The sequence below is a fragment of the Balaenoptera borealis genome (genome assembly GCF_965194805.1).
Source record: "Balaenoptera borealis genome assembly, chromosome: 3".
Taxonomy (NCBI): Eukaryota; Metazoa; Chordata; class Mammalia; order Artiodactyla; family Balaenopteridae; genus Balaenoptera; species Balaenoptera borealis.
The window spans coordinates 104,589,907-104,606,198 of record NC_138866.1 but is presented as its reverse complement, the minus strand read 5'-3'; the positions used below and the strand labels follow the sequence as shown (position 1 = coordinate 104,606,198).

Sequence of the window (16,292 nt, the reverse complement as noted above, 5' to 3'; positions counted from 1 at the left end):
CTGGTCCATGAAGATCCCATATGCTGCTTAGCAACTAAGCCCGTGTGCCACAACTATTGAGCCTGCGCTCTAGAGCCCGCAAGCCACAACTACTGAGCCTGAGAGCCACAACTACTGAAGCCCGTGCGCCTAGAGCCCATGCTCCACAACAAGAGAAGCCACCACAATGAGAAACCCGTGCACCACAACAAAGAGTAGCCCCCGCTTGCCGCAACTAGAGAAAGCCCACGCACAGCAACGAAGACCCAATGCAGCCAAAAATTAATTAATTAATTAAAAAATATATATATATATATATATATATGTTCCAAATGAAAGAACAAGGTAAAACCTCAGCAAAAGTTCTTAATAAAATGGAGATAAGACACATTATAATTAAAATGTCAGAAGTTAAAGACACGGAGAGAATCTTAAAAGCAGCAAGAAAAAACAACTAGTTATGTACAAGCAGACCCTCATAAGATTACCTGCAGATTGGTCAGCAGAAACTTTACAAGCCAGTGGGATTGGCAGAATATATTCAAAATGCTAAAAGGAAAAAAATCTCCATCTGTGATCAAGAATACTCTATCCAGCAAAGTTATCATTCAGAATTGAAGGAGAGATAAAGAGCGTTTAAAACAAGCAAAATCTAAAAGAGTTTATCACCCGTGAACCAGCCTTACAAGAAATGTTAAAGGGACTTCTATAAGCTCTAAAGAAAGGGTACTAACTAGTAACAAAACATATGAAAGAATAAGTGTCACTGAGAAAGTAAATATATAGTAAATGTAATGGATTAGTTATAAAGCTAGTATGAAGATAAAAAAACAAAAGTAGTAAAACTATGATTATAATAACTAATGGATACAGAAGATTAAAAGATGTAAAATGTGACATAAAACATTGGAGGGCAGAGTAAAAACGTTGAACTTCAGAATGTAATCAAATTTAAGGTGTTAACCACCTAAAATAGACTGTTATAAGTTTTTATATGTAAGCCTTATGATAACCATAAAGCAAAAACCTATAGTAAATACAAAAAAGATAGAAAGCAGTACAAGCATATCACTAAAGAAAGTCATCAAACTATAAAGAAAGAAAGCAAGAGAAGAATAAAGGAACAGAGAGGAACCACAAAAACATCCAGAAAACAAATAAGATGGCAATAAGTACATACCTGTCAATAATTACTTTAAATGTAAATTTACTAACTCTTTCAATCAAAAGACAGAGTGGCTGAATAGATTAAAAAACAAAACCCATCTATATGCTACCTACAGGAGACTTGCTTTAGATATAAGGACACACAGAGACTTGAAAGTGAAGGGATAGAAAAAGATATTACATGAAAACAGAAACCAAAAAAAGCTGGGATAGCTATACTTTTATCAAAATTGACTTTCAGACAAAGGCTATATAATAAGAGACAAAGAAGACATTACATTATATTGGTCCAACCCAACAAGAAGATAAAACATTTATAAAATATTTTTTTATCCAACTTAGGAGGACCTAAATATGTAAAGCATACATTAACAAACTTGAAGTGAGAAACAGACACCAGTACAACAATAGTAGCGGACTCTAATGCCCCCTTTACCTCAGTGGATAGATCATCCAGACAGAAAATCAATAAGAAAATATCATCCTTAAAAGACAGAGTAGACCAGGTATACTTAAAAGATATATAAAAGACATTCCATCCAAAAACAAGAGAATACATTCTTTTCAAGTACAGATGGAACATTCTCCAGGATAGATCATATGTTAAGCCACAAGACAAAGTTAATAAATGTAAGAGAATTGACATCATGTCAAGCATCTCTTCCAACCACAGTGGTATGAATCTAGAAATCAATTACATGAAGAAAAGTGTAAAATTCACAAATATGTGGAACTTAAACAACATACTACTTGAACAACCAATTAGTCAAAGAAGAAATCGAAAGAGAAATAAAAAAATACTTTGAGACTAATGAAAATGGGAATATAACAAAGTTTATGGAATACGGTAAAAGCAGTTCTAAGAGAAAAGTTAACAACAATAAATGCCTACCTTAAGAAACAAGAAAAGTCTCAAATAAACAACCTTACTTTTCACCTCACTAGATAAAGAAGAATAAAGCCTAAAGTTAGTAGAAGGAAAGAAATAACAAAGAGTAGAGCAGAAATAAATGAAAGAGACAATAGAAAATATCAATGAAAATAAGAGCTGGTTCTCTGAAAAGATAAACAATACTGAAAAACTGTAAGCTAGACTCACCAAGAAAAAAAGAGAGGACTCAAATAAATAACATCAGAAATGAAGAGGAGATAGTACAACTGGTAGCACAGAATACAAAGGATCATAAGAGACTACTTTGAACAGTTACATGCCAACAAATTGAACAACCTAGAAGAAATGGATAAACTCCAAGAAACATACAACCTACCAAGTCTGAATCATGAAGAAATAGAAAATCTGAACCAACTGATTACTAGTAAGGAGACGGAATCAGTAATCAAAAACCTCCCAACAAACAAAAGTCCAGGAACAGGCAGGTTCACTGGTGAATTCTACCAAACATTCAAAGAAGAATTACTACCTATCCTTCTCAAACTCTTCCAAAAAATAAAAGGGGTGGAAACTCTTCCAAACTCATTTTGTGAGACCAGCATTACCCTGATCCCAAAACTGGACAAAGATGCCACAAAAAAAGAAAATTACAGGCCAATATTCCTGATGAATATAGATGTAAAAAATATTAGCAAACTGAATTCAACAATACACTGAAAGGATCATACACCATGATCAAGTGGGATTTATTCTAGAGATGCAAGACTGGCTCAACATTCACAAATCAGTCAATGTGATTCAACACATTAACAAAGTGAAGGATAAAAATCATATCATTTCCATAGCTACAGGAAAAGTATTTGACAAAAATCAACATTCATTTATGATAAAAACTCAGCAAAGTGGCTATGAAGGGAATGTACCCCAACATAACAGAAGCCATATATTGTACAACAAGCCCACCGTCAACATCATACTCAAAAGCTGAAAGCTTTTCCTCTAAGATTAGGAACAAGACAGGGATGCCCACTTTTGCCACTTTTATTCAGCATAGTATTGGGAGTCTTAGCCAGAGTAGTTAGGCAAGAACAAGAAATAAAAGGCATCCATATTGGAAAGGAGGGAGTAAAACTGTCACCATTTGCAGATGACATGACGTTATATATAGAAAACCCTAAAGACTCCAACAAAAAAACTATTAGAACGAATAAACAAATTGAGTAACGTTGCAGGATACAAAATCAATACACGAAAATCTTTTGCATTTCTACACACTAATAACAGACTATCAGAAAGCAAAATTAAGAAAACAGTCCCATTTCCAACTGCATTAAAAAGGATAAAATACCTAGGATTACATTTAACCAAAGATGTTCAAGACCTGCATACTGAAAACTACAAGACATCAAGGGAAAGTAGTTGAAGAAGACACAAATAAGTGGAGAGATATTTTGTGCTCATGGATTGGGAGAAATAATAGTGTTAAAATGTTCATACTACCCAAAGTAGTCTACAGATTCAATACAATCCCTGTCAAAATTCCAATAGCATTTTTCACAGAAATAGAACAAAGAATTCTAAAATTTGTATGAAACCACAAAAGACCTCAAGTGGCCAAAGCAATCTTGAGCAAGACAAACAAACATGTAAGCGTCACACTCCCTGATTTCAAGCTCTATTTCATATCTATAGTAATTAAAACAGCATGGTATTGGCATAAAGACAAACATGTAGTTGAATGGAGCAGAATAGAGAGCCCAGAAATAAACCCACACATATGTGATCAATTAATTTACAACAGAGGAGCCAAAATTAGTGGGGTAAGGACAGTCTCTCCAATAAATGGAGTTGAGAAAACTGGAGAGCCACATGCAAAAGAATGAAACTGGAATACTATCTTATACTGTACACAAAAATCAACTCAAAATGGATTAAAGACTTGAACATAAGATCTGAAATCATAAAACTCCTAGAAGAAAACATAGGTAGCAAGTTCCTTGACATAGGTCTTGGCAATGATTTTTTTAATCTGACACCAAAAATAAAATTTTTAAAAAGCATAGATAAACAAGTGGAACTGTATCCAACCAAACAACTTCCACACAGCAAAGAAAACCATCAACCAAATAAAAAGGTAACCTACTGAATGGGAGAAAATATTTGCAAGTCATATATCTGTTAAGGTGTTAATATTCAAAGTGTATAAAAAACTCATATAACTCAATAATGAAAAAAAAAAAGTAATTCGATTTTAAAATGGGGTAGAACATCTCAATAGACATTTTCCAAAGAAGACATAAAGATGGACAACAGGTACATGAAAAGATGCTCAATATCACAAATCATCAGGGAAATGAAAATCAAAACTACAATGAGATATCACCTCACACCTGTCAGAATGGCTGTTATCAAAAAGATAACAAATAACAAGTGTTGGTGAGGCTGTGGAGAAAATTGAACCCTCGTGCACTGTTGGTAGGAATGTAAATTGGTGCAGCCACTATGAAAAACAGTATGGAGGTTCCTCAAAAATTAAAAATAGAACTACCATATGATCCAGCAGTTCCACTTCTAGGTATATATCTGACGAATGAAACACTAACTCAAAAAGATAAGCACCTTCATGTTCACTGCAGCACTGCTTACAATAGCCAAGACGTGGAAACAACCTAAGTGTCCATTGATGAATGAATGGATAAAGAAATTGTGTGTATATACAGTGGAATATTATTCAGCTGTAAAAAAGAATGAAATCTTTCCATTCACAGCAACATGGATGGACCTCATGGGCATTATGTTAAGTGAAATAAGTCAGACAGAGAAAGACAAATACAATGTGATCTCTCTTACATGTTGAAACTAAAAATTCCTTTTAAAAAAAAGCTAACAGATATAGATAATATATTGTTGGTTGTCAAAGGATGATGGTGGAGGGTGGGAGAGATGAGTGAACTGGATCAAGAGGTTAAAAATAAAAAATCTTGAAATCATACATTAAGTCAGAAGTATATGCCTTGAATTGTAGGAGTCCATAGCCAAATTAGAATTTTTGGTACACAAATTGAAAGCATGTTCTTATAAATAAAAGCAGTTGGACTTTATGACATTTTATACACATGCTGTTTTCTTTATTTTTTACATAATGATGTAAGGATTATCTTTTGCATCAATCTTTTTATAGGTAATAATGTGTCATTGCAATAAGACAGCTTAATTGCATTCTAGGAGCTACTGTCACCATCCTTATTAACTGGCATTTAGGCAGTATAGGTAACACATATATTTTATGTATACTAAAATATGTGTGAATATTTTCATATAAATAATGTTGAGGCCATTTTTTTTAACATCTGTAAGAAAATAGGGGCTTATTTATAATGGGTTTTGAAATTTAATGTCTCAAAAGAACTATAAAAATAGCTTTGCAGGGAAAAAAAAAAAACCTGCCTCAAGGTGGTTGGGGGGATTAAATGATGTAACACATACAAAGCAGTCCAAAAATGTCCAGGTATTGTTATGTATCCTATGACTATATTTTGCCACAAGTCTTTTATGATTTTTATTTATATTTTTGTACCTTTAAACAATGTTTACCTTTAACTTAATCATTTATTTGTAAATGGTATGAAGAAACATTGAAGACTGACTTGCTTCTGAGGATTTTGAGTGACATGTTGATGGCCATATTAAATATTAAGCTTAATTTCAAAGTCTGTAAAGCATACTTTTAAAAAAAGAGTAAGACCAAAAGAAAAATCTCATTTTAAGAATGGCATTAGAGTGTTAGTTATCCTGTGAACAGAACATTCTCTGTACCTTCCCCTTTTGTGAGTCTTGCATAAATATAATGCGACGCTGAGTTAGGTGTTAATTGACACTGTATCTTGCTTGATCAACCTGCAGTTTAGTTATGAAGCAGGAAAACAAGATGTAAACTATCCAAGATCTCCACATGGCCTGGAATGACCTATGGCATGTTATATAGCCCTGGTTTCAAAATTATGAATAGATAGCCTATAAATATTTACTTATACTAAACAGAGTCACTGAATGTCTAGAACTTCTCAATGGGAAAGAGGCTGTAATAATGAAGTTATTTTTCTTTGAAAATTGGAACCACTGAAAATTGGATAGGCCACGTCACAATATAGAGCCCTTCCTATCAGGAGAAGTGTTCAGAGGTAACCCATCATTCAGTAGGATAGCCATTTCCACACCTGACAGGAAGTTGAACTATACAACCTTCTGAACTCATTTCCAGTTCATTAATTTCACAAAATTAAAGAAATTGATGACCTGTCTCGGTATTGTTATTGTTACTTTCAAATTGAGGCGTTCTTTATTTTCTCTTTGACATGTAAGGTGTCAAAGTATAGAGTTTTGAACCATAAGCAGTTTTATTCTTAACATTGCCTACTATTTGATTCAGGAGGTATAATTTGAGTTGTTTATTATATGTCTCCAAAGTATTGGGTTGGCCAAAAAGTGCCTTCGGTTTTAAGTAAAAATAAAAGACATTTTTCATTTTCACCAAGAACTTTATGGAACAACGTATTCACCACTTTTTTCCACTACCTTCTGCCATTTTTCAGGCAACTTCATAATTCCATCTTCCCAAAACTTTCTATCTTTTTGAGCAGAGAACTGTTCCAGGTGCCTTTTACAGTCTTCCAGGGAATTGAAATTTTTTCCATTAAGAGGATTTTGTAAAGACTGAAATAAATGGAAATCCAAAGGTGCAATGTCTGGCGAATATGGTGGACGAATCAGAACTTCCCAGCCAAGCTGTAATAGTTTTTACCTGCTCATCAAAGCAACATGTGATCTTGCATTATCCTGATGGAAGATTCTGTGTTTTCTGTTGACTAGTTCTGGACGCTTTTAGTGGAGTGCTGCTTTCAGTTGGTCTAATTGGGAGCTTGTTTGACTTAATCTTTGGTTTTCAGGAAGGAGCTCATAATAGAGGACTCCCTTCCAATCCCACCACATACACAACATCACCTTCTCTGGATGAAGACCGGCCTTTGGTGTGGTTGGTGGTGGTTCATTTCTCTTGCCCCGTGATCTCTTCTGTTTCACATTATTGTACAGTATCCACTTTTCATCGCCCGTCACAGTTTGTTTTAAAAACAGAACGTTTTCGTTATGTTTTAGTAGAGAATCGCACGTGGAAATATGGTCAAGAAGGTTTTTCTCACTTAACTTACGTGGAACCCAAACATCAAAGTGATGAACATAACCAAGCTGGTGCAAATGATTTTCAACGCTTGATTTGGATATTTTGAGTATGTTGGCTATCTTCTGTGTGGTATAATGTTGACTGTTCTCAATTAATATCTCAATTTGATCGCTATCAACTTCAACCGGTCTACCCAACCATGGAACATTGTCCAACGAGAAGTCTCCAGCACAGAACTTCGCAAACCACTTTTGACACGTTCAATCAGTCACAGCACCTTCTCCATATGCTGCACAAATCTTTTTTTGCGTTTCGGTTGCGTTTTTACCTTTCTTGAAATGTTGCTTTTTTTCTTCCATCTTCAATATTAAAATGGCTACACAAAAATTCACCAGTTTTGATAAGTCTTTTTTTAAATGCACGCTGATATGACAGCTGTCTCATACAATCTAACGAAACTGTTTCGAATGAAGTTAAAGACAATAAGTGCTACTAGAGCCATCTTACAGAAAAAACCAAACGAACCTTTTGGCCAACCGATACTTTATATATTTATCCACTAAAGAGTATTTTAAAGGTAAGTTCATTGTTATTCTTCCAAATAGTGAATTCCCTGCTTTTAGTGGAATAAATAAGAATCAAAAACCAGATGAAACTAGATGGTCACATTCTGAAATCACACTCAGGATTAGTTCAACTTGACAAGCAAATTTTGCATTGGTCATCCTGATACTTAATTTTGCCAACCTTCCACCTACCCCTTCTGCCAAAATAAAGAACTTTGGTATACTAATATAATGAAAAAAATATCAAAACCTAAATCACAAAAGGAGAATAGAATGGAAATTATATCTCTTATTAGACTCATTGCTTTGATTCTCTTTATTTGGTTTCAGTTTTTTTAGGCCCATCTTCCAGTGCTGTCATAGGAGCCAGTGGGCCCTGTTTTCTTTTTTGTTTTGTTTGTTTTATGTGTTTCTGTAAGGTTTCTTGTCATTTTAAATATGACATACTTATTAAGTCATATTTAAAGTCATTTTAAGTTGTATGTCATATTAAGGTTTAATGTGACACATGGGCTTAATATGACTCTTCAGTCTTGTTCCTAGTGCTAAGAATACAGTGGTGAACCAGATAGATATGGTCACTGACCTGGTTGAACTTATAGTCTAATGGAGGATACATAACAAATAAATTGTCTGTTACATAATTTTAAGTCAGGAGAAGAAAAGAAACAAAGTACACAGACAAGGAATATGGTGGGGGTATGGCAGGAGAGCACTGCTTTAGATGGGGTAGTCAGTAGAGACCCTTTCAAAGTCATAACAAGCAGGGGCTTGAAGGGTAAGAAAATATTCCAGGTAGAGGAAACAAGTATCAAGTCCCTAAGGTGTGAAAGAGATCATTCACATTTTCTTTCTGCGCTGGTTTAAACCATAAAGATGACCAATTTAAGTTGCTACTGAAATGGTTATGATTTGATGCAATTCATTTAAATTGTCAGCCCCCAAAATAGTCACTCCTTCGCTTTGTGCTTTAAACCTTGGCCCCTGAGCCACTTGGAAGTTAGTCTCAGCTTACATATGATGTATCTAATATTCCTTATAGAGGGAGTTCTCGATACATGTTAGCTCCTTTCCCTTCTCCCTACTCTGCAGCATTGTTGAGAATGCATTTGCTAGGCAACTCTTCTCCTTCCCCTCAGCCCCACCCCCAACAGAAGTGTGTGGTATTTGGTGCTGGGATAGGGAGGGCACAATCAAGAAAAACACCAGTCTTCAGACCTACCCTGTTCTCTCTATTAAGGCTCCCAGCGTTCCCAACCTTCTCCTGAGTCTCTACCAATTTGACTTCTGGAATTCAGGTCACTTCAAGAATGTTGCCAGGATATTCACTCATCTACAAGAACTCACGTCCCAGTTACCATTATAGGCTGCCCATTCCAGTGGTTTTCCTTCTTCATCCTAAACCTCTCTCCTTGGCTCGCTACTGCATGACTTCTTCATCGAGAAGCTGCTCTAGTTGATGCTGAAATGGGGGATGAGCTGGGGAGATTTGATTGAGTTATTTTGGAATTCCTCTGACTTGCTCTTTGGTAGCGGTTCTCCCAAAGGCCAACAGTTATGAGGGAGGCCTTGGTAGCCAGAATAGGACGTGGCATTTTCCTTCTGCTGAACTGGTAGAGAAGGAATTGGCCTTTTACCCATGACTGGCAGCTGTAGAGAGAAACAGAACACTTGATCTAGTAGTAGGTAAGACTTGGCTTGTTTCTCTGGTCCCCCTTGAAGTTACTGCCTTACAAGGTACTTTCTCCTGGCAATAATGGGGGGCGGGGGTGGTGGTGAGAACACTGTGCCTTCATTTTTTTCCCTTATTGGTAAAATGAGAGTGTTGGTATAGATGATCCCTAAGGTCCCTTTTAGTTCTAATACATCGTGTTTCTATTCCAAACCATATAGTAGTTTTGTCTCTAATGTCTGACACACACAATGTTTACATTGGAAATTATTCCAGTATGTGAGCTTGATATATATGTGGAAACGTATAGCCCTAGTGGTTGAGCCTGGATATTCTCATTTCAGAATGCATGGTTGGATTGTAGCTGGAAAACTTTGCACTGCCAATGTCTTACTGCAAGTTTTTGCTAGTAAAAGCAGTAGTACTGTGTACCCTGAGGATGAAACAAGCTAAGTAAGCCTGAGTTAGTCTTTAAAGAAGGATGTACATGTATCAGTGAAAATTGTGGTGAATGACTTGAAGATGTGTTTTTTCACTTTGTCATAGGGGTCAAGTTGGACTGAAATAATGCTGTGCTAATGTGATGCTGAGTTCTGTTGCTCTCTCTGAATTGATCCCTCCTTCTTTTGCAGGAGCTATTGTGACAATCTTGGTTACCATCCATTAAGTGCTGCTGACTTTGGAAAGATCATGAAAAATGTCTTTCCAAACATGAAGGCACGTCGTCTGGGCACGAGAGGCAAATCTAAATATCCTTTACCAGAATGGTTTTTAGTAATCTCTTTAAGTTCTCACTTATTACAGAACATCTGCTGCTGTAGTTCAACTAGCAGCTATACTTAGAAATAAACTTAAATCAACAAATATAAACGACTCAGAAGTACTTAGAATAATTGTAAATTGTATTTTCCCAGCTGTTTATCACACTGCAAGAGAAATAACAAATAGTGGTTATTAGGATTGTGATAGATTTCACCTTACTCTGCCACTATAATGTGTTCTTAATGGTCTGATCTTCTTTTCCTTAACAATAAGAATTACTAAGGCACGCCACAGTACAGCAGTTGTAAATTATATCAGTGAAAGTGGAGAAAGATGTTAGTTTATCATCTTTCCTTCCTCTAATTTAGAAACATAGGGATCTCCTTGGCAATATATACAACATTCAAAAAATTTTTCTGTGGAACTTGTGCTGGAGAATTAGTGTTTTCTTTGTATTTTCATCCAACCCTTTAAAGGCTGTATTAAAATTAAAGCCAGGGCATAGAAAAGGCCCCTCTCATGATAGAGAAATACTTAGAAGCAAAGAGAAGTAAGGAAATTAAAATTAAGAGTTTACTAAAGTTCTTCCTACCCTTGGAAGAAGATTGTAACATGGAGGGTCTCTGTATCATATTAGAAATACATCATTTCTCTCTGCTTAGCTTTTAGCCTTTTTCAAAGCATAAAAATTCTGCTGTAGGGGACATGAAAAGGGGAAGGGGAGAGGCTGCTTTTCTAAAACGGCTCCAGGTGTTCTTTAACCAGTTGTTGCACGACTGAGTCTTGTTTCCCGAGTACAAACAAAAATGTCTTCGTGTGTCTTTGGCATGTTACAGGTGATAATCCTGTACGTTTCAGTGGAAAAAGAGAAGTGAAAAGGTTAAAGCCCTTGTGACACTCTTAAGAGTTGTTTTTGTCCCAGTGCCCTGGGCTAAAGTTTCCCTTCTCTCTGCCAGGTTTCCATCTGGATATTCCTTTCCTTCTGACCTGTTTGTTACTGGTGGCTGGCACAGCTTATTAGGAACATTTATTCATAAAATTTATAACAGATGAAAATCATTTTGTTCCATTTAAGCCAGTAACATTCTACAAGGACTGTTTCAGTTTCAAGAGAGTAAAGGTGCCCTGAGTTTCTAATATTAAGTTTTCTTTTACTGAAGAACTCAGAAAGTAGATGGTATCTCAGGCTGATTTTATTCTCATTTCATATATAGTTACTTTTCAAGCGCTAACTATATAAACAGTTCATTTAATTTCGAGTACTTTAGACCTTAACCATTTATTACGTATTGCTACAGTGGACTAAGAAAAAAAGCTTTTGTTCATATGCCAACACTGCCCAATCTTGATTTTCACAAAACTGGGGATGGGGTAAGAATTTCTGACTTTTCTTTTTGATAAGTAGAATTGTACCTTACTATCAACATTGAAACGATTCTGCATGGTATCATTTGGATAAAACCAGGGACCAGGAACTGTCTTTTACTAAATGAATGAGCCAAAAAGTTCAACAGTGGCTGGTAACTGTTAGCATATATGACTTATATCACCATGGTTCGTGAAATTAAGGAGAAAAAAGATGAATCTAAAGTTCCTAATTTGTAGATATATCCATGGTCTATATTGTCAAGAGGAAAATTTAAGTTATAGAATAACATGTAGAACGAATGTTTTCAGAAGAGAAAATACAGCTTATGGCATAGTTTGTTTTCTTGATGTTAGAAAAGGCTTTTTAAAAAATTCAAAAGATCTGTTAGTCTTCATATATGTTTAACAATATATGTTTAAATGTTACATTCACAACGCTGCTGGTAGCTGTGCACCAGTGTGTATAGGCATAGGCCTCGTATCTGCAGGTCTCTACTTTTATGCCTGCCAGTACTGGTCACTTAGTACTACTTTGACTCAATAGTTTTATATTGTATCTTCTGATTAAGAACATGTATCTTAAGTGTGCTTCAATTTAATTTCTCTGAACTTTCTTTTAAAAGTCTTTTCCTTTTTCCTTTGTTTAGTTGGAAGGAGCTGAACCTTCTGGGCAGCTTCAAAATATTGATGAGGAAGTTATCACTTCTGCTTGCCGTCTTGTGTGTGAGTGGGCCCAGAAAGTGTTAAGCCAGCCATTTGACACGGTCTTGGAATTAGCCCGCTTCCTTGTAAAAAGTCACTATATAGGCACCAAGTCGATGGCAGCTCTAACTGTAATGGCCGCAGCACCACCAGGTACAAAATTATTAAGAAGCTAAAATTGACAGGGTGTTAACTATATTTAGAGTTGGTAGTAAAAAGAAGAGCTTAGCCAAAAGACCTCCTTTGTCTTTTTAGTATTTGTATGTGTTCACTCTTATTTCCCTTAGTACTAAATTCAGATGGGCTTGTTGAGCTAACAAAAATAATAATAGTTCTTTCATGATAAACTTTTAAGTTATAGCTTTGTATGTTGCTCTGCTTAAGTATGAAACTTTTATGATTTCCTAGTTGGTATTTCATTAATTTTTCCATTGCTGTTTTAAAGTTTAAAGAGTATGTGTATATGTACTTTTAAGTATATAAAAGTATTTCTAAATTAATAAATTAAATATTACAAGTAAAAAGTAAGATTAAGTTTTTTAATTACTTGCTAAGACTCCTATCCCCAAAACTAATACTTATAAATGAAATGATCTTTGGACAATGTGAAAGGTACCTTAGTCTCACAAAAAATAAACCATGTGAAGCATTCCTATGAAATAGCAAGAGTGATTTTTTTTAATATGCATTCAGATGAGTATTTTTATTCAGATAGGAACTTAAGAATTAACAGTATTAGGACTGACAGTATCGTTGGAATAATAACTCCCTCCTAAATTAATAGCTGTGTAAAGTATCTATTTCAATGAAATTTTTTAAATGTCTTATTTCAGTCATACTTTATAAACCTAAAAAAGAGTGAATACATTTTGTTATTACTCTAGGAAATTATAACTTCTATAAAAAATGTATTAATATGAAACAGTAGATTTATCACAGCCAGAACTATAATTATAATTATACTCTTAAATAACTTTACTTTTCTATCTTAACTTCATTATTTTAATAAGGAATCCTTTTTCTCTGTTTAAATTTATCAGAAGCTTTAAGCATTTGCAGTATGTGTGTGAGAGAGATTGTTCTGTTTTCTCATTTTATTGTCAATTGAGGACCATAAATGTCAGGAAAATAGCCTTTTACAAGAGCCTCATCATAATTTTTCCTGTCTCGATATAAAATGGATGGCCCAAGTTTGTACACTTATAGTTACACAGGGGCAGGAGAGTGCTTAGGCTGCCTCATCTAGCTAGATAGCTCACATCTGTTACCGCATTTATTCCCCCAGCGGTCCTGTAAGATAGGGGATATTTATTCCCATTTTACAGATCAGGAAACAGATTCAGGGAGGTTAAGTAATTTGTCCATAGTCAGATAAGCAGTGGAATTAGCCAGAATTTGAATCCTGATTTGTCTGTCTCCAAAACCCAGGTTACTCCTTTACACCAGACTGTCTTCCTAGCTTCTGGCAAAATGAGGTTCTAAAAGATATGGGCCCTTCAACTTGCTGTGTTCTCTTTCTCCTACCCCTACTGACACCCAGGAGAGTACTTTCACATGTTGCGGACTTAGGAGGTATCATGGGGTAAAGAAACAGAGACATCTCTGTCTTCTTATTTCCCACGTTATTCACATAGTCTCACTGAAAGAAACGTTGAATGAATGGATTTTTAAGGCATAAGTGTGAAGAAAGGTATATTTTTTAAACCAAAATACTAAAAATCACATATATAAGTAGGCGTTTTCACTTTTTGAAAGTAGCTTGGGAGGCTGACTTTTTTTTAACAATCTTCTGAAATTTCGTTCTCAGCCATTGCCACTTTGTTTTTGTTTTTTTTTAATTTATTTTTGGCTGCAGTGGGTCTTTGCTGCTGCATGCGGGCTTTCTCTAGTTGCAGCAAGCGGGGGCTACTCTTCGTTGTGGTGCGCAGGCTTCTCATTGCGGTGGCTTCTCTTGTTGTGGACCGTGGGCTGTAGGTGCACGGGCTTCAGTAGTTGTGGCACGTGGGCTCACCAGTTGCCGCTTGCGGGCTCTAGAGCTCAGGCTCAGTAGTTGTGGCACACGGCTTAGCTGCTCCGCAGCATGTGAGAGCTTCCCGGACCAGGGCTCGAACCCATGTCCCCTGCATTGGCAGGGAGATTCTTAACCACTGCACCACCAGGGAAGCCCCATTGCCACTTTTAAAAATATCCTTTGGTAGGGATGAATCTTCATCCTTTGAAGGTGCATTTGGTTTTTTGTAAGTATCGTCTCCATATTAAGAACAGGTTGTATTACAGATGTCCTTTGTAAGCAGCTGCTTGGAACTCATGCCTGTCCAGAAACCCTGGCAGGAGGCATGAGACAGCGAGCTTGAGCGGTTGGCACAGGCTCTCGGGTGCAGGTGCGGAGCAGCCAGAGCCGAGGCTGCGGATCGGATGGGAGCAGTGCAATTCGAGTTGGATTTGAGGGGAAAGAATAGTACTTAGGTGATAAAAGGGGGGTCAGAACATGCGGGATTGTTGAGCAGTGAGTGTGTGGGTTAGAGTTTACAGTCGCTTTCTCTCCTTCCCCGTCTCCCACTCCCGAAGCTGTTGCTGTTAACCAGATGAAAAGCAGAAACGGCTGGGGAAGGGTAGGTCAGGATGTGCCAGCAGTGCAGGGGTGCCCTCCCTTTGCCTCTCTCCACTGTTTCTACTGACCCCTGCTCACTTTCTAATGATCTTAATGCCGCTCCCTAAATGTGAAATGAGCTTTTGAAAAATTAATTGTATTACATAATCAAGTTTTCTTAAAATTTATCCCTTGCTTATTTTATCATTCCTTTTTCTCAGTGTTGATCTTACTACTACTTTAAGAAGCTTTCTCAGTGACCCTTTTTTTAGAATATCTTAACCTCAGTCTTATTAAGAAACTCTGCTTAATTTCTCCTAGGTCATACTGGAATAATTAAATAATTAATTAATTAATTAATTAATTAAAGCACTTAAAATTGTAGTACCTATTTTCATGAAATTCTTGTAGAATTAAAGACTTGTTTTCCCCATACAATTTTTTTCTAAGATATGGATGGTTTCAGCAAATATTTATTGAGTGCCCCTTGTGGACTGAATATTAAAATCATGAAAATGAGTGAATTTCTTAATTAGAGAAGGGGGAAGGGAGATTTTTCTGACATCTACTGATAAATGTAAAACATGCTCTCTTGGCATTTATCTTAGCTTTTGTACATTAGTGATATAGCTACTACTCTTTTCAAAATCTTCATCTATTATTGCAGGTATAACTACAGCTGTCACCCAAGTTGAACCATATTCTAAGGTGTCAATTAAAACCATATTGACAAATGTTTATAAACTGGAAGTGTAACATTTATGCTTTATAAAGAAATTGTGAGTTAAAATTTGCTGGGTTTGGTTGCTTTGTCCAGTAAATGGCTACATAGTCTTAGAAATTGAGTTGTAACTACTTTCTATAAAGAAGAGTATTTTAGGTTTACTTTCTGTTTATTTTCAGGAATTAAAGGCATTACCCAGCCTTCTGCTTTTATACCTACAGCTGAAAGTAATTCCTTTCAGCCCCAAGTGAAGACTCTGCCATCTCCTATTGACGCTAAACAGCAATTGCAACGGAAAATCCAGAAGAAGCAACAAGAACAGAAACTACAATCCCCTTTGCCAGGAGAATCCTCAGCAAAAAAATCAGAAGGCGCTACAACCAATGGAGTGACTAGTCTTTCTAATGGAAATCCTGCAATCCTCTCTCCTCAGCCTATCGGTATCGTTGTGGCAGCTGTCCCTAGTCCCATTCCGGTAATATCATTAAATAGCATTTGGCCTTACTGGGATCGTGGGAAGTCAGTTTAGTTAAAAGTGGCACAGAAGAAGGAGGCAAGTATAGGTGTAGATTCAGTTATAAACTGATTTTGTGACCACACACAGATTTCACTTCAGTCGGTTGTCTTTTATTCAGGATATACGTTGTTGATTACAACGTGAGCTATAAAAGGAACAGAAGTGAAATTACAA

The 16,292-nt window shown here is 36.1% G+C and overlaps 1 protein-coding gene across 6 annotated transcripts in view; it reads left to right on the top strand.

Moving 5' to 3' along the window:
- The window catches only part of RFX7 (regulatory factor X7), a 151,993-nt gene that overhangs the window by 128,179 nt on the left and 7,522 nt on the right, over positions 1–16,292 (top strand). For all 6 annotated transcript variants that reach the window (XM_082387999.1, XM_082388000.1, XM_082387997.1 and 3 more), the window contains 4 exons: positions 10,088–10,204; positions 11,504–11,588; positions 12,233–12,440; positions 15,781–16,076. In XM_082387999.1, the coding sequence (XP_082244125.1) occupies positions 10,088–10,204; positions 11,504–11,588; positions 12,233–12,440; positions 15,781–16,076 (706 nt within the window). The remainder of the gene's footprint in view (positions 1–10,087; positions 10,205–11,503; positions 11,589–12,232; positions 12,441–15,780; positions 16,077–16,292) is intronic.